The sequence below is a fragment of the Pistacia vera genome, unplaced genomic scaffold, assembly GCF_008641045.1.
Source record: "Pistacia vera cultivar Batoury unplaced genomic scaffold, PisVer_v2 Contig512, whole genome shotgun sequence".
Lineage (NCBI taxonomy): Eukaryota > Viridiplantae > Streptophyta > Magnoliopsida > Sapindales > Anacardiaceae > Pistacia > Pistacia vera.
The window spans coordinates 797,088-815,234 of record NW_022196349.1 but is presented as its reverse complement, the minus strand read 5'-3'; the positions used below and the strand labels follow the sequence as shown (position 1 = coordinate 815,234).

Here is an 18,147-nt window from a genome sequence, read left to right as displayed (position 1 = left end):
GGCAGAAAACCTAAGTTAGATCCTTTAAAGGTCTTTGGCTACTTGACATATGCTACCAATTTAGTTCTCCATGATAAGCTCACTCCAAGGTCCACTCCTTGTGTTTTTCTTGGCTATTCTTCTACAAAGAAATGTTATATTTTGTATGATTTGCATACTAAATCCATATGTGTTAATCGAGATGTAATCTTTCATGAACATATTTTGCCCTTCACTTGGCATCTATCCAATGAACCGCTTTTCTTAGACACATTCATGGAGTAGGACTTAGACAATCCATTTCCTGAATTCAATTCTTGTCCTAATAATACAAATAATCTGCAAGAAACAGAACCAACAGATTCAGGGTCACCACCTACTACTATTTCATCTCCTTAACCATTGAACCTATACATCACCCTACTCCTCCACTTAGAAGATCTGGTAGACCCACTAAACCACCAATCTAGACTACAAATTTTGTATGTCCAATCCTGCCCAAATCCAACTTAATTCCTACTGTTCAGTACCCTATTCACAATTACATATCTTATACTCATCTTTCTCCTACCTATCAAAAATGCTTGTCTAGTATTTCTCTACTTACTGAGCCTACCTCATTCACCCAAGCATCCAAAAATCCCTATTGGGTTGCTGCTATGCAACAGGAAATTCAAGCTTTGGAAAGAAATGAGACTTAGTCTTTAATTCCCATGCCTCCTGGCAAAGTTCCAATCAGGTGCAAATGGGTTTATAAATTGAAATATAAGGCAGATGGCACTTTAGAAAGATACAAGGCAATGTCAGTCGCCAAGGGGTTTACCCAATGGGCTGGGATTGATTATGAGGAGACTTTTTCTCCTGTAGTGAAGATAGTGACTGTCAGACTTGTTTTAGCTATTGCTTCCATGAGAAATTGGCCACTTTATCATTTAGTATAGATAATGCTTTCCTCCAAGGAGATCTCCAAGAGGAAATTTACATGCATTTACCCCAAGGCTTTCCTAAGACCTAAACAACATGATAAGTTATTGGTTTGTAAGCTTCATAAGTCTTTGTATGGCTTGAAACAAGCCTCCAAGGCTTGGAATACTAAATTTACTACTACATTATTGATGGGAGGTTTCCAACAATCACCTTCAGATCACTATTTTTTCTTTAAGAAGGATCGAGCCAATATTGTCATCCTACTCATCTATGTTGATGATTTGGTTATTACGGGTAGTGATGCTTCTCTTATTCAAGCCACTAAAGACTTGCTCCATTCTCATTTTAAGTTAAAAGATTTGGGAGCTCTTCGGTATTTTTTAGGCTTTGAATTTGTAAGGTCTTCCAAAGGTATTAGCTTGTGTCAAAGGAAGTATGCTTTGGAATTAATAGCTACATCAGGTCTGGCTGCTGCTAAGCCAGCTTTGATCCCTCTTGACCCAAATCTGAAATTTACTACTGTGGAGTATGATCATAATTTTCCTGGTCAGGAGGATCCAGCTTTGTCTGACCCATCGGTGTATCAAAAATTAATTGGTAAGCTTCTTTATTTATGCTTGATTAGGCCTGACCTTAGCTTTTCAGTGAACCTTCTTAGTCAATTTATGCATCAGCCTAAGCAATCTCACCTTAATGTTGCCCTTAAAGTTGTTAGATATATCAAGAGTTCTCCTGGTTTGGGTTTATTTTTTCCTGCACATGGTTTTATTCAACTTCAAGCCTTTTGTGACTCAGATTGGGCTTCCTGTCTTATGACTCGCAAATCTATTACTGGGTTTTGCATTTTTTTTTTAGGTGGTTCTCTATTATCCTGGAAGTCTAAGACGCAGGTTACTGTTTCCCGGTCATCCTCTGAAGTAGAGTATCGTGCTATGGCCTCTATAGTTTGTGAGATTGTTTGGCTGACTCAACTTTTAACTAATCTTGCTTTTCCAATTCAGTTGCCTATATCTCTTTGCTGTGATAATCAATCTGCCATTCACATTGCTTCCAACCGAATGTTTCATGAGCGTATGAAGCACATTGATATTGACTACCACATTGTTCGTTCGAAGCTCAAGGAAGGTTTGATACATCCTACTCATGAGCAGCCTGTTTATGGTCCTCTTCATCGGTACTTGTTGTCCAAGTTGGGAGTGATTGACATTCATCACCCCCCAACTTGAGGGGGGTATTGGATTAGTAGTTAAGTGAGTTGTTAGCTATAGTTAGCTGTAGTTATTAGTTGAACTATGGTTAGCTATTGATCTATGGTTAGCTACAACTATGATTAAGTAAATCATAGTTAACGAAGCTAATATAAAATTGTAAGTGTTCTGTACTTTGTAAGGAAGCTGAATAAGGAATAAAGAAATGTTTTTTCTTCCTGAATCTTCTTCTCTGAATAAATTCAAGAGAACCCTATAGCTTTAAATATAAAGAGAAATGAAAGTGTTCATATGAAGTTTCTTTTTGTGATCTTAGTTTATGGAAAGTGAATTGAATCTTGTTAGTAGAATCCAATAAAAATGTGTTATGTTGATCCATTTTTATGTAAAGTATTTAGCAAATGTATAATACTTGTGTTTTTTGGTGATTTATGATACTTTAAATTTTTTGGAAAAACTTATTAAAAAAAAAAAAAAAGACGTTACAAAGGAATTTCCAAATAAAATTGATTGATTCGCAAAAGTTCAGCATGATAGGTGGGAGAGCCCTAAAGCTTAAGTACCACACTTTGTGGGTATGAGATCCTAAAGTAAATGGAGAGCAGAAATAAATTTTCTAGCCACAATCCCCTAAATCAATTTTACATTAAATTCATTTCCCTAATAAGATAGATATGAAATTTTTTAAAATATTCTGCCATGCATAGTTTATAAATTATTTTTGACACTCTAAGATCTAATGCCAATGCATTTTCTACTAAAGTAAAGTTAATTTTACTTCTTCTTTCAGCATCATATCGTAAATCTAAATTACCCCATAAATACAACAACTAGGCTTTAGCAGTCTCCTAACACAAAGGGAAGATGAGATAAGATTAGTATTCTATGAATGAATCGTTACAAAATTAAGGTCACTGGATTATAATTTAGATTTCCTTATACATCCTCTTGCATAATTTTAAAACTAAAATCACGAAACTTATTCTCAAATTAAAGAACAATATTATACTAATTAATCTATAGAACAGATTAAAAATTTACCTTGCAGTATTGGGAAGATCCACCAGCACCAGCCATCAAATTTTATGTATCATGGTATTTGAGTATTTCCAGAAACTGGGTAAGAATTTTGCGGCGTGAAAAACAAGAAGTATATGCAGATCTAATAAACAGAAAATAGTTTAAATATATTGCTGAAATTGAAACACACCTTTATCCTCTTGAATACAGATATATAACTTGAATTGTTGGAGAGAACACTAACCATTAGAGGTGGTGATTTAATTTTCTCCAATCAAGTGTACAAGTAGAAGAGGAAATTAGTTGTACTTCTTCAGATAGAGAGAGCAATATTGTACTGCCATTTGGATTTTGTACTACACAAGATATTCATTAATATATAAATTTTTTTACTTCATTAATTTAGTACAAAGTCTTCAAGAAGTTCTAGTGCAAACAAATATTTTATGCATATTTATTATATACTTTTTAAATGTCATGGAGACCATCTAGATTGTTAATTTACATCCTCACTAATTTGTAGATGAGACTTATGATGTACCAAAGTTTCATTTATTAAACCAAAGATCTGATTTCCTCTGCAACCAACACAATACATTCATTTTTTTCTGTTATTTCTTTGCTTTAATTTTAAATTGATATTTTGTTATGTATTGAGACCTCTAACAAGTTTCATCAAGTTTCTTGAATCCTTTGATTACATCCCTCATCAAAACTTTGTTTTAATGCTAGATGTAGTTTCTCAAAATAGGGTTTAATTAGTTAACCAAATGATGAATATATATTGAGTTTTCTCTACCCTTTTGACATTTGCCAAAGAATTTTAGAGTCAAGATGTCAATTGAGCGAACTTGACTTGATTATAAATAAACTTGAGTGTTGGGGGATAATGACTTGATTATAAACAAGCCTAAAATATATTAACAAGGGTCTTGAGTAGATCAAGCATCGAAAACGGGCCAGATTGAAGATTTGGGCTACTTGCGGTCCAAGCCCAAAAAGTCTGCTTGATGGGGAGGAGACCTAAATATGTTGACATTAGTGAGCAACTGGCAGGTCATGTGACACAAGGAAATGATCTCTAGCCACCAATGATCAGCTTGCTTCCCACTCTAAGTTAACTTCTCATTACCTACGTTTTGGGAGATTAACTTCTCCACCACTTCTAATTTTTATCAGTCGATATATGGCCATTAGCCACCATCTCAGGTGCTACTATGCCACCAAAATCATAGCAATACAACACTAAAAAGCCTCCTCAAGTTCAGGGGCAAATGCTACATAAATCCCCCAAAGGAGCTAGCAAGGGTAAGCTCAATTTTCACAAATCTAAGTATCTGACTTAAGAATCAAAGGATTCACGCACAAAAAAAAAAAAAAAAACCACTAGCACCCCTTAACCTTAGCAAATCTTATTTAAGTGATCGTAGGATTCGAAATTATTTTCCACTTTAAGCAAATCAACTATAGATGAACCTCTCACGTAGCAACATTTGCCTTGTTTTTTAATTTTTTTTTCACACAAATAGTTTGCCGCTAAAAGACGAGCCTTGCCGAAATTGACCTTTAAGCTTAGGTTAGATGCCTAAGTAGATAAATCCCACTAAAGCATTTTCCTAGGGCAATCTTCTTCGAAAACTACCAACCTACCTATTGTAAGGGAATTTAATAAAACTGCCCAATGGAATAGGTATTTAAAAACATTAAAATTCCCAAATCCCAAGATCAAGGATCCAATTATAAGTGTTTACATGTTAATTTATTAAATAAAATCATTCAAGGCTAGGGTTCTTACCAACGTGGGCGACTCCTCTGAATTCAACTTCTCCGCAAAACCAACTCAAGGGAATAGTTTCTCAAATAGTATCCACACAAAGGTTAATCCCAATCAATCAAGATCAAACTCAATCGCTAGATTGAGTTAATTTTGCAATTTAATTTTCTAGAGTGAGAGTGAGAGAGGCGACTAGAGTTTGATTCTTTTATAAAATTTAGTAGTCATTCATCAACCTTGAAGTTAAGTATATTTTTATATGCATACTTAACCCCATTCCTTATAGGAATAGGTTTATTCCTATTCCAATTTGAAATAACATTAATCCTATTCTTCTTTAGAATATAAATAATAATAATAGGTATTTTAATTTAAATTAATTTTGTAATTTTTGCTAATACTATTTCATGTAGAAATAGTTATAGGCGACAACCTCAGAATTAAGTAAACTTTTACATTAACTTAATTACACAACAAAATTATCAAAATACCCTTTAGTACAAAATGACCAAAATACCTCTCTCACCAAAAACTTTAAATCGTCGTCTTGACTGGGTTTATTAAAGAGATCAAAATTGTCATAACCAATTCCCAAAATTAAGCAACCACATAATTTTGGAAACACGACAATCCACTCCACAAACCATTGATGCATTCATGTTATGGGATTTAAAATTCTTATATGTATGACCCGTAAGCTCTCTATCATGTTGGTAGTGAATGGTATCATGATTGACCACCAATCAATCGCCTCACTATACACAAACCAAAATTGATCTCTATCAAGACATTATGGCCACCCATAATCTTTACAAAATTCATATCAGGATTTTCTTAACTATAAGTTTGATAAGATTAAGAAACATCATGCATATTGGGAAGGGCATCTACAAAGAATAAAGGCATTATTTTCAAATGCTCTATGGAATTCAAGATTTGCCTTTAAATACTTTAGAAATTAAAAGTTTGATATATTGAATAATAGGTAAATAACGTTGAGCATGAGATAGTAGTATCACAATAAATAAAAGATTAAGACAACAAATAATTAATAGGTTTAATATAACAAGAAATGTAAGATGAAACTCTCATTGTCAATCTTTGTGTCTAATGATACAAATCTATTACTAACATTCTATGTTATCAATCCTATACTCAGTATTATTCGTTATGCACTTTGAAAAGCACTCCACAAAATAAAAAATTGGGCTTAGAGGAAGGGACCAAATTCAATTTCAACTGGGCCGTTGGGCCCATAACGCTTATATTAAATCGATCGACTGATTTGAGGAAGAAGCACGAGATCCCGAAGCAGAGCGGATTTTCTATTGCTAATCAGGTAATTTATTACTCTTAATTACATTTTTTTTTTTCAAGATTTATTCAACTGGGTTTCTGATTAATTTCAAGAAAAAGTACTCTTTTTTTTTTTTTTTTTTTTTTTTTTTTTTTTTTTTTTTTTTTGAAGTTTGATATTTCTATGTCATTTAGGGTTTTGTATGAATATCAAATGATCATGCTTTACTTTTGTCAAGTTTGCGTTGTATTGCATATATCTTTAGTCGAATCGAGTTTCCCACCTGGGAAATCTAGTTTAGTTACAACCCATATCATAAGTCAACCAGAAAGTTAGAAATTATTTAAAATTTTTATTTTATTTTATTTTATTTTGGTGAATAATTTTAATTAAACTAAAATAAAGATCATTTTTGGTCTATGTTTTTGGGTTAGTTCTGTTTTAATAAAGTAGTATGCTGTTTGATTTCTAATTCTTTTAACGTGTAGATTTGTTCTTAATTTACTGAGTCCATCACAATGAAAATTGGAGTTCTAGTTTAGGCTTTTCTTTTGCTTTGCCTTGTCATTTCTTATTTTTTCATGAAGATAATAATATGGGTTTGCAAGAACCGGATATGAAAGCATGTTGTGATGCAAATGTGATAATATGTATTTGTCCTTTAATTAGTTTCTTGTGTCTTATAATGCCTCTCGTTGCCAATTCTTACTAAGATTGATAATCGGATAACTAATAATTGCGGTTTGTTCAGCATCGGAAATTCAGTACACAAGTTTCTCAACTGTTTTGACTCTAAATTGATTGACTCAGTGGAAATAATTCTATTAATCTTTTGGGGCTTCAATATGTAGGTGATAAAGAATGGATTACAAATGGTATAATGGTAGACAGGAATAAGCAGTCGAGATACGGCAACAGGACAAGGAGCAGGTACGCTATAGATTATCAAATTGCTCTAGGATTGATATGTCGGTTTATTGCTTCCATTAGGTCGGGTGAAGAAGTGGTTTTTGTTTCTGTTGTTATTTAATCAATGGGTTTAATTTTATGTGTTGATTATCCTTTAGTTAACCAGGACATCTGAATCTGGAAGAAATCTCTAGTGCATTGTGTTTAGTATTCTTTTCATTTGTGGTGTAGGCATATGAGGAGTCTCTTATTGAGGATTTGGCAGAGGATTTTCGATTGCCAATCCATCAGAAGCCAACAGAGAATGTGATCTGGATAACGTGGAACAAGCATCATTGGATACGAAATTGACATCGTCAAATATTGGTTTAGGCTTCTACAAAAAATGGGGTGGAAAGGAAAGGTCTTGGAAGGATGAGCAAGGTATGGTCTTAGAGGAGAATTTGATGTACAGGTTTCAGCTACTGTGACGACAACTGAGTTTTAACAACAATTGTAGAAACTCTGTTCTAGTTTTAACTAGTTACTCATGTTCAGGAATTACTGAGCCAATACAATCTGGATCAGAGACCCAAATTAGGGATTGGAAAACAGAAGAAGATGATTTTTTTACGGCTGAAGAAAATATCCGCGAAAGAAACTTGATATTGAGCTAGAGGAGACTGAGGAGAATGCCAGAAGCGGGAGGTTGCCTTTTAATTTCTAGATAGTAGTCTATAGATACTATAATTCCTAGATAATATAGAGGTTGATGCTTTACCTTTTCTGGAACCCCATCTAATAGCAGAAGACAACATATATAATATGTTTGTCTTTTGACCGGAATATATATCATAGGGGAATATCAACTTTGGAAGCTCTTGACAATACCTGCAGTTTTTATTACCTGGTGGCTTCTACTGCCTGCTTCGTGCACATTATGAAAATTCAGGTGTTACAGAACGTGAGCAGAAAATTCAAACCGAGGTGAAGGAAATACGGAGGTGTTCTATTGTGATCTTTGCAACAAACAATACAAATTGGCTGTGGAATTTGAAGCCCATCTGAGCTCATACGACCACAATCACAGGAAGGTAAATGTTGAATTTTGGTATTGTTAGTTGGTATATGGTGCATTCTTTTTGGTTCTTGCCTAAATCTGCAACAACTTTGTGTGGATTGTAGCGTTTTAAAGAAATGAAAGAGTTGCATGGTTCAAGCAGTCGCGACGATCGGCAAAAACGAGAACAGCAACGTCAGGAGAGGGAGATGGCTAAGTTTGCTCAAATGTATTGTGTTGCGCTTCCCTTTAGCCTATCTATTCTTGCATTTATTTCCCGTTGACTTTAAGTGATGTTTCAGTTTTCTCTTGTTTCTTGCCATCTCCTCTTACATTTTTATTCCTTAATGTTACCTAGGGCTGACGCCCATAAACAACAGCAGCAGCAGCAACAGCAACAGCAACAACAGGAAGAAGAATCTGGGTCTGGTCCAGCCTCCACTGCACCAAAAACTGCTACTGCACTTGCCAATCAGGATCAACGGAAGGCATTAAAATTCGGATTTTCTTCTAAAGGTGGCATTTCTAAGGTACGTCCAACTAGAGTTTCAATCTAATAGTTTCCTAGTTTTGCACAAGAGATCTTGGCTCCGTTTGGTTGCCAATTGGGAATACTACTTTTAGTATTCCCAAAAAAGTTAAACAGTAAAATACCCAAAAATTTTTATTTTTGGGAATACTACTCCTAATATTATTCAACTCTTTTTAAACCCCTTAAATTTGATAATTTAATTAAATACTCCTAAATATTTTTTTAAAAATTACAAAAACACCCCAGTAATTTATATTTATCAGATTCTGGCCACCACTGCCGGAAAATAGCCGGAATCTGTTAGGATGGCGCACTACCGACTGAATCTGACCGATAGTGCGCCGATCTAGCCTTTTCCGGTCAGATCCACGGTGGATCTGGCTTTTTCAGGCCAGATCTAAGGCCAAAGATCTGGCCGTTGACGGCCAGATCTTTGGCCGTAACGGTTTATAACGACGACCTTTTGTTGGTCGTCGTTGACGAGAAAATACGGTCAGATCTGGCCGTCTGGCCGTCGATCTGGCCTTTGTCGGCCAGATCCACCGTGGATCTGGCCGGCAAAGGCCATATCGGCGCACGACCGGCAAGATCCAGCCGGTCATGCGCCAATACGGTGAACCCGGCCACCCTCCGGCGGTGGTGGCCGGCTGTCTGTATTTGACATTGGGTTGGGGGTGTTTTTGTTAACTTTTAAGATTTTATTATAGGGGGTGTTTTGTAAATAAACAAATATAGGGGGTATTTTATAATTTATAAATTCTACATCGTAATACCCGCCCAATTCAACTTTTTTTTTACTTTTTTCAGAAAACTTTTCTCAAAAACGCCCAATTGTGAACCAAACGAAGCCCTTGATATTGAAATTAATTCTGATGAATGGAACTCATCACTTTCATGGACAATACTTCTTTCAGCTATGAGATAACGCTGTTGTTTATTTTGCAGAACTCATCTGGAAGTGCTGCAAAGAAGCCAAAAGTAGCTGTCGCCTCAGTGTTCGGCAACGACAGTGATGAAGAACAATGAATAATAGCAACGGCCACTGCTAGTTAGCAACGTTCCCGATGTAATGATCTCATAACTTCTTGGTGTCATGTAACAGTGTAGTCTCTTTTCAAAGGATTCATGTTAAACTCAAATGTACGAGACTTGAGTCACGAGTATTTATTTGCTTTGTCGGAAAGACTGTGATATACAGAACTTTGTAGATTTCTTGCTTGATTATGTCACCTCCATAAGCTATACTCAAGTCATTCATGGTGATTTTACTGTCTCACGTTGATTGATTCATAGATGGACAAAGTAAGAACGTTTTACAAATGATGATGCTCAAAGCCACTCACCTTTAAGCATGAACATTTTCCCATCTTAATTGTCTAAAGTCTAATCAAATACACTGTTTTAAAAGTCAGACCGGCCGATCCAACCGGTTCGAGTGGGACTTGGTTGTGTGTTCGGTCCGAACTAATATAAAACCCACTATTAGTTAAAAAACTGTTTAAACCCACTATTAAATTGAATGAATAGTGTGAACCGACCGATCGAATTGGATTGCTTGGTAAACTGGGTCAATGTTTAAAATGAAAAAACCCTAAATCTAAGTTTTTTTCACGTACCTCTACTCCAGTCCAGTCTCTTCAATCTCTCAACTCTCTAAAATCGCAACTCCCTTCTCAAAGTAATTGCACTCAATCTCAATTCAACCTGTCAACTCTACTCTCCCTTGGACCCTTGCCCGACAACGGCAGCACCTCTCTCGCTAGATTTCAAAGACGATGCACCTCCCTTCTCCCTTGCTTGACAACGACAACACCTCCCTCGTTGGATTTCGACAACGATGCACCTCCCTTCTCCCTTCCTCAACGACGACAACACCTCCCTCGCTGGATTTCGGTGATGACGCACCTCTCTTCTCCCTTGCTCGATGATGGCAGCACCTCCCTCGCTGGATTTCGGGGGCAACGCACCTCCCTTCTCCTCCCTTGCTTGACAACGACAGCACCTCCCTCGCTAGATTGTATCGCCCGATGATGGCAGCACCTCCCTTGCTGGATTTTGGCGGTGACACACCTCCCTTCTCCTCCTTTCTCCCTTGCTCGACAACGGCAGCACCTCCCTTGCTAGGTTTCGGCAACGACGCACCTCCCTTCTCCCTTGCTCAGTGACGACAACTCCCTCCTCTGTTGGAATCGACGATGAAAACACTTCTCTTGCTCAAAATTGACAAAGACGATAACTCTCTCTTTTGTAAAGATATTTCCACTGTCTTTATTTTATGAATCTATTGCTTTGATGCATAATTTGGTCACTGAATTTGTATGTAAAAAACACTTACACCAAATGTTCTGTTATTTTAATTATTATGTATTTTGTCATTTAATTTATAATGTATGAACACATCATGTTTGGAGACTTTGGATTGTAATTAAATCATGTTGGGATTGTTATTGAGTTCGAATTGGGTAGTAATTAAGTTGATATTCTTATTGAAAATCTGAAATTTAAAAAAAAAAAAAAAAAAAGATATTTTTTTTGGCAATGCTAACATCACCAGTCCAACCAGCCAATCTAACTGGTTAGACCGGTTGACCCAGACAGTAAAGCAAGTTGCCCTCCAATCCGGGTTTTAAAATAATGATCAAATATATAAAAAGTCAAAAGACTTCAATCGGGAGAAAATACCATGGATAGAGTTTCAGATAACTAATAAGAATATATATATCACAAAGTTCAGAAGTGGATTCGCACATAATATAATTACAGATGAACTTGATTATATCAACAATAGTGATCATTAAGAGTCATATATCAAAGTCTGGAGTACTTTATGTTCTTGCCATGAGAGCTAGTGTGATCATCACTATGTTTAAGAAACCTGACAGTAGCCAACTAAGCAGCCTCAGCAAAACCAATTTCCAGATTACCGTAGTCGAAGACGGTGTGATATACCCCCATGAATACATCTCCCAGAATCCTGCATCGACAGAATTTCAGTGATTAACCAAAGGGAGCTGAAACATGAACTGGCTGTGTCAATGTGCGGTTTAGTATGTGTAATTGAAATGTTAAGAAAACATACCACAGAGGACCCCTTGGAGGTGGCACATCCAAAGCCATGAAACCACTGATGCAGACTGTAGCAACACCGTCTCCAGTTTTAAGAATGTACTGAAGAACATGAGCCGTGGCAAACAAAGAGAGTGATCAGTTCATAATATTAAGAATGAGTAAAATCAGTCATTAAACATAAGAAAGTATAATGTACCAGAGTGCTTATATCATAAAGAAATCTAACCTGTTCAGGAGTGAGTTTGAAAGGTTTATCGCCAATGGTGAATGTGATATTTGGCATGTTTACCATGCTGTTACAGTCAATAACTGATTCTCCCATTGGACTTGGTAGGCTCTCACAGAGCTGTTGATGATAATATAGGAAAAAATTTACTAGAGTAAAAGAGCAAAAAATTGTTACTAATACAGGTTTATGAATTTAAACGGGCTAAAGTTCCAACTCACCTGATTTACATAGTCGAGTACTTTGTCCTTTGTTCCCTGGTGTTTTAGTTGATTCTGGACCCAAATAACCATCATTTCGCAAGCACTGCAGAGAGCACTATCCCCAGCTGATACTCTATCCATATTTTCCTTCGCAACCACTTGTTTGATGCCCGTACTGCAAAGATAAAACAAGTTAGTTTAGAGGATTTCTTGAATACATTTAAAGAACTCAAGATCCTTAAGCATTGCTACCACAGAGAGGAAGAAAAGGGCATTTTGTGACAGAAAGGAGAAATGTTTTAGGAAGAAGCACATCATCCAAGCCCTTGTCACATTTGAAAATCTTGGATCATCATTACGAGAAGCTTTAATTTTGATGTTCTAACTTACAAGTTACAGAAAAAACGTTGGGAAAGAAGTAGAACATGAATAGTATTAATTTTCTAACCTCACAGAGTGATTTCCATTGAAGATACATAAACCAAGTTGCGCACATACTTTGTCAGGTTGAACCTGTAGACCATGACAAAGTAATTCGTTAAATCTAAAATGTGATACATTTATATAGATTGTGAAATGAAATGAAAGTGGTAGAAGAAAACTTACCCCTGACACTAAGAGTTCCCATATCAAGTCTCCATACTGAGAAACAACTTCCTTACATTCTGCACTGATAATACCTTCAGCTCCAATGGCATGATTGATTTCAGTCACAACAGACTGACAATTATAAATTATTAGTTGCAACTTTAAAGATGATTACTATTTTATGAAATCACAAGAAGGATATTTGATCAAGCCTGAAGACTTTCAGTAAATAAAGCAACTGTGAAAGGATGAAAAGCCCATACCGTTGGACCAGCGAGTAAGGATGTTCCTGAATCCACAATAGCAGCACAACCCCCCTCACAAATACCTGAGAAAATTAATCACAATTTTCAAATTTTGCCAATTACTATTTTGGAAAAGCTATGGATTTTCCAAAGAAAGTTCCACAAATCACCTGTTGAACAGCCCCCAATAAGAAAATCTCCCATATTGAACTATAAAATGCAAATTAACATAATAATATCAATTTCTGTTCTCATGGATAGCGATGACAAAAATTTCCACACAATTTTTGGGGCTACACACCTGCCAGTAACCTTTCTGAGTAACAGGAACATAAGTGTGCTTCCCTTTAAAGTGCTTTGAATCAACACCACCAAAAACAATCTCACCGCCCTCAGAGGCCTCAGGATCCCTGTTGAGCCAGAACGAGAAGACGTCCTCACTTACAAGATCCTGCTGGACCATATTATACCTGTGGACTTAACCAAGAATCAGTTTATCCAAGACACCAAAGATCTAAATCACCAAACCCGAAGCACAAAGCACCAAGTTTAGAAAAGAATCCTACCATACTGGCACAGCACCCCCAACCGAAATCTCCTGAAATCCAAGTCCAAGTATTCCATCGAATTTTGCCAATACAAAACTTAAACTTCCTTCTCGCGTAGCCTCAATGAAAACCTGAAGAACAAAACTTTACATGCATAAGCATTTCTGCAACCAAAGGACAAACTAATTTCCATAACTCTCAGAACAAGAACCCACTTGATCCTTGACAACAAGATCTCCGACTTCAACATTGTCTTGACTGAAGAAACCAGAAACGGATCCAGATCCATAATTTATTTCACAAGGTTTTCCTGAATAACCACTCAAGAAGAAAAATTTCAGCTTTTTAACCACACAATTATGGTCGAGAAAATATAACGTTCATGAAACCGGTAATATTACCATTCTCTGTATATGTACTAGACTTGCTTGATTTGTACCGTGAATGGAAATAGCAGGCGATCTGCACATAATTAAAAGCTTTTACTAATACTTTTATCAAATACCATAAACAGCAATAAGCCAGAATCAACCAGAACTCACAGAAAAATAGCATTTTGAGGATGGAACCCAGAGATTGGAGCTGCCAGTATCAAATATCACAGTGAAATTTTGCGGCGGCGAGCCAATACCGATCTCTCCAAAGTATTGAGCATCCAAATAGTTCTTCAAAGGCACAAGAACTTCATCTGAACTACACAAATGATTAGGCATAACTCCCTCCTTTCTTGCCACTCTAGCAGCATTTATACTATGAAGATCAAGGCGCCGCTTCTTCAAACCAATTCTCAGTAGCCCACTAGAGCAATCAGCAAGAATCAAGCATGTCAACACCCACAAACAGAAAGCAGACCGAACTTTTCCCTCCATCCTGTAGCAAAATATGACAAAATCAAAAACAAAAATCAGTAATATTGATATGAATCTAGACATTTCAGATGACAAACAACCCTAGCAAAAGGGAATCAATTACTTGATGATTTTTGCCCCAATTCCCGCTTGGAACTGAAGGCCCCTGAAGCTCTCAAGCTGAAGACTTAATTTAAGAAATAAAATCTAATCTTTATACGAATTTTCTCAACTTGATGAAGTTTGCATCAAAACAAGTGAGCAAACAAATCAGTACCTTGAATTACCAAGCACTTCTAACCAAGACTTGAAAAGAAAAGCCAAAAATAAGGAAATAAAAAGCTCACACACAAACAAAGACATGAGATAAAACCCCATTTTAACACAACTTGAGTTTAGAGCAACTAGTTCATGTTCACGTAGCAATAACAATGAAGAAAAGATAACATGACAAAATCACAAGCAAAAATCAGAAATTTGATTACAATAAACTCACAGAAAAGGGCAAAAGGGAATAAATTACTTGAAGATTTTTGCCTCGATCGCTGCTTGTAACTAAAATCCCCTGAAGCTCTCAAACTGAAGACTTAATTTAAGAAACAAAATATAATCTTTACATGAACTTTCTCAACTTGGTGAAGTTTGTGAGTGAGTGTTGGCATCAAAACAACTGAACAAATCAAAATCAAAATCAATACCTATAATTACCAAGAAATCTCATCCAAGACTTGAACATAAAAATAAAAAATATGGAAATAAAAAGTTCACACACTAACAAAGACATCATATAAAACCCCATCACGAAACAGCTTGAGCTTAAAGCAACTAGTTCATGTTCATGTAGTGACGAAAATGAAGAAAATAAATAAAACAGAAGCACAAAAACAAACCTCGGATTCTGCTAAACTTGAGTTTGAAGCCAAGTGAAGATACTAACAGCAGCTTGTTTATGAAATTATGTGATTAAGGGCAAAGGCAAACAGTTATGTCCAGAAAAGTTGGATTAATGCTCAAAACTCAGTTTTGTCAGCAGCTACATTATTATCTGCAAGGAAAAGACGCATGGCTCAGGCTCACTCGCGTTTCTAGAGATTGTAGCCTACTCATAAATATCGACTAAGAATATTGTGTCGTACATGAGATAATGTCGTTGCATGGCCAATTTTTTTACAAATTTTAAAGTGAAAATTTATAGAAATATTTTCTTATTTTTATTATTATTATTTTTTTTTAAGTAGAACCGGTGCTCGGACAAGGGCCATCAATTCAATTTTCAAATTTATCAATAATTTTATTAATTTAATTTAAAAAAATATAACCTCTCAACATTATTTACATGTTTTGGAAAAAAAATATTATTTCTTTCATATTTAAACATAATAATCTAAGGATCCATAAAAAATGAGATTTAGGGTCCATAATTCTAAAATAAGCAAATGCTTACTAAAAAAAATGTCAAACACAAATAAATTAAGGTTGGATTTCTAAAACCAACATGTGCTCACCAGAAAAAAGTCAAACACATATGGTATTATAAAGTTTATATTCTTTAATGAACTCTTTTTATGTTTTTTATTTTATCAATCAATATTCATATATAAATTTTGTGATTTTATTTTGAATAATATTACACTCCAAAATTTATGTACAAAGTAATGTGATGATATTATTATATTTTCGTGTTATTTAATATCGATTATTATGAATCTATAACATTTATTTTTTATATAAATTTATCCATTTATTTTATCTCCTATTACTTTGTATATAAATTTTTATGCACACTTTGCATGTATAATATTCATTAGTTTTTACAAACCAAAGAAAACTTAGGAATAGCAGAGAGAAAATTTTCATTAAAAAGAGTTAATTTTTCCCTTTTTTTTTTTTTTTTTTTTTTTAATAAAGCAAAAACTTCAGTTTCAAGGTAAAAAAGAAAATTATCACAACATTGCAAACGGGAATCAACCATTATAGAAAATAAGTTGTAATTTAAAGAAACTTTATAAACTGTGTAGGTGATAAATTTTGTATTTTTATTTCTTTTATACATATATTTCAAGACAAGCATGCTAAATGCATTTTTATTTTCATATTTTTAAAATATTATTTCAAACAAATATGTCGAAGATATTTTTACTTTTTGTATTTCTAGATATTTTTAATATTAAAAAAAGAGATTCATAAAAGAACACACCCAGTTTATTGTAGAACACAAATTTTGAAGCTAAAAATTGTTAGAATTTTACAGGTCTGCATGTTAAAAATTTACATCTGCATCTAAACTTAAAACTTGTAAAATTAAAATGTAAAATTATAACTTTCATGTTTCGAGGTCACCATATTGTATCACTATCACAAAGGACAAAGTTACTTTCATATTTACAGTTTTATTGAGTTTAGTTAAACTTTGTGTTCAAAATAATCTAATTTCAAAGAATTCCAGTAATATGAAAGTGGGTTCGGGTGGGCTTATCTATGGATTGAAAGAGTTTATTTAAAGTCATAAGCACTTTTGAGAAAAATTTAGATTGTTTAATTGTATTTCAAAAGCGCTTACAAAATTTAAAATAAGTAATAATATTACAATTTATGGGAGAAGCTCAAATTAAGTTTATTTAAAATGTTGAAATTTCAAAAATATTCTTATTATATTTTATAGATTGGACTTGATTTATTCCTATATATTAAAGCCCTTTTTTATTAAATTAATATTAGAAATATCTTTTACATTCTCCTTACCAAACAACTAAGAACTCTTTTCATAAAAGCTATGTTTTTATAAGCTTTATTTCAATAAATTTTTCTTGTATAAGCTTGACTCGAATAAGTTATACCAAAGGAACCCTAATTGTTATTTATAGTTTATGTATAAGAAATGAGAAAACGTTTAATTAGGAAATATTATTTATTTAATAAGTAAATGATTGGAGTGTTTTTCCTTTTTATTTTTTAATTTAAATAAGTACGTAAAAATGAAATGAGGTCATAATTCTCACCCCAATGATTCCATTTAAATACATTTTTACCTCAATAATTTAGAAAATAACATTTTCATCCTTACATTTAACAAAGGTTATACATAATTAAATTAAAGTTTTATTTAGACAAAATATAGGGGACAAGATACTACCCAATACTACCAATAACGTATAGTGGAAATTTCAATGGAAATAACTGGGAAGTTTCACATTAGGGACAAAATAGTGAATTTTATACAATTTAGGGGGAAAATTCGAAATTTTGGAAGTATTAATGGTACATTTGGCATTATGTGTAAAGTCAGAGACTGAATTATATTATTCAATTTATGGTGGGGGAAGACAAAAGTAGATGATGAAATTGCTTATTTAATTTCAAAATTGGCAGATTTTCAAATTCTACCCACGAGGTTTACGAATACTTAAACTCACGGCACTTTTTATAGGAAATCATCANTCTATAACATTTATTTTTTATATAAATTTATCCATTTATTTTATCTCCTATTACTTTGTATATAAATTTTTATGCACACTTTGCATGTATAATATTCATTAGTTTTTACAAACCAAAGAAAACTTAGGAATAGCAGAGAGAAAATTTTCATTAAAAAGAGTTAATTTTTCCCTTTTTTTTTTTTTTTTTTTTTTTAATAAAGCAAAAACTTCAGTTTCAAGGTAAAAAAGAAAATTATCACAACATTGCAAACGGGAATCAACCATTATAGAAAATAAGTTGTAATTTAAAGAAACT

At 34.2% G+C, this 18,147-nt stretch overlaps 2 protein-coding genes and 1 pseudogene across 2 annotated transcripts; 2 read left to right on the top strand and 1 right to left on the bottom strand.

The window, feature by feature from the left end:
* Nucleotides 1-923: 923 nt before the first annotated feature.
* LOC116106341 (uncharacterized mitochondrial protein AtMg00810-like) lies at nucleotides 924-2,132 on the top strand. The gene has a single exon (XM_031392699.1). The coding sequence runs from the start codon at nucleotides 924-926 to the stop codon at nucleotides 2,130-2,132; it is 1,209 nt and encodes a 402-aa protein (XP_031248559.1).
* A 4,934-nt stretch (nucleotides 2,133-7,066) lies between these two features.
* LOC116106307 lies at nucleotides 7,067-9,863 on the top strand (annotated as a pseudogene).
* Nucleotides 9,864-11,378: 1,515 nt separating this feature from the next.
* On the bottom strand, nucleotides 11,379-15,496 carry LOC116106316 (aspartic proteinase-like). The gene is made up of 15 exons (XM_031392670.1): nucleotides 15,303-15,496; nucleotides 14,936-15,082; nucleotides 14,107-14,434; nucleotides 13,966-14,026; nucleotides 13,780-13,874; nucleotides 13,583-13,695; nucleotides 13,318-13,486; nucleotides 13,187-13,226; nucleotides 13,035-13,099; nucleotides 12,790-12,903; nucleotides 12,632-12,696; nucleotides 12,202-12,358; nucleotides 11,981-12,100; nucleotides 11,765-11,853; nucleotides 11,379-11,659 (listed from the first exon to the last, which is right to left on the bottom strand). The coding sequence occupies exons 3-15, from the start codon at nucleotides 14,431-14,433 to the stop codon at nucleotides 11,575-11,577; spliced, it is 1,500 nt and encodes a 499-aa protein (XP_031248530.1). The 5' UTR covers nucleotide 14,434; nucleotides 14,936-15,082; nucleotides 15,303-15,496; the 3' UTR covers nucleotides 11,379-11,574.
* Between the last annotated feature and the right edge of the window lie 2,651 nt (nucleotides 15,497-18,147).

What these genes read in the sequence shown, in the direction of transcription:
- LOC116106341 (XM_031392699.1), top strand. Translation starts at nt 924, where the DNA reads ATGCTTTCCTCCAAGGAGATCTCCAAGAGGAAATTTACATGCATTTAC.
- LOC116106316 (XM_031392670.1), bottom strand. Translation starts at nt 14,433, where the DNA reads ATGGAGGGAAAAGTTCGGTCTGCTTTCTGTTTGTGGGTGTTGACATGC. An exon ending in CTCAGAAAGGTTACTGGCAG is followed by an intron (nt 13,227 to 13,317) that starts GTGTGTAGCCCC and finishes TGCATTTTATAG; the next exon opens with TTCAATATGGGAGATTTTCT. An exon ending in CCTCCAAGGGGTCCTCTGTG is followed by an intron (nt 11,660 to 11,764) that starts GTATGTTTTCTT and finishes CTGTCGATGCAG; the next exon opens with GATTCTGGGAGATGTATTCA.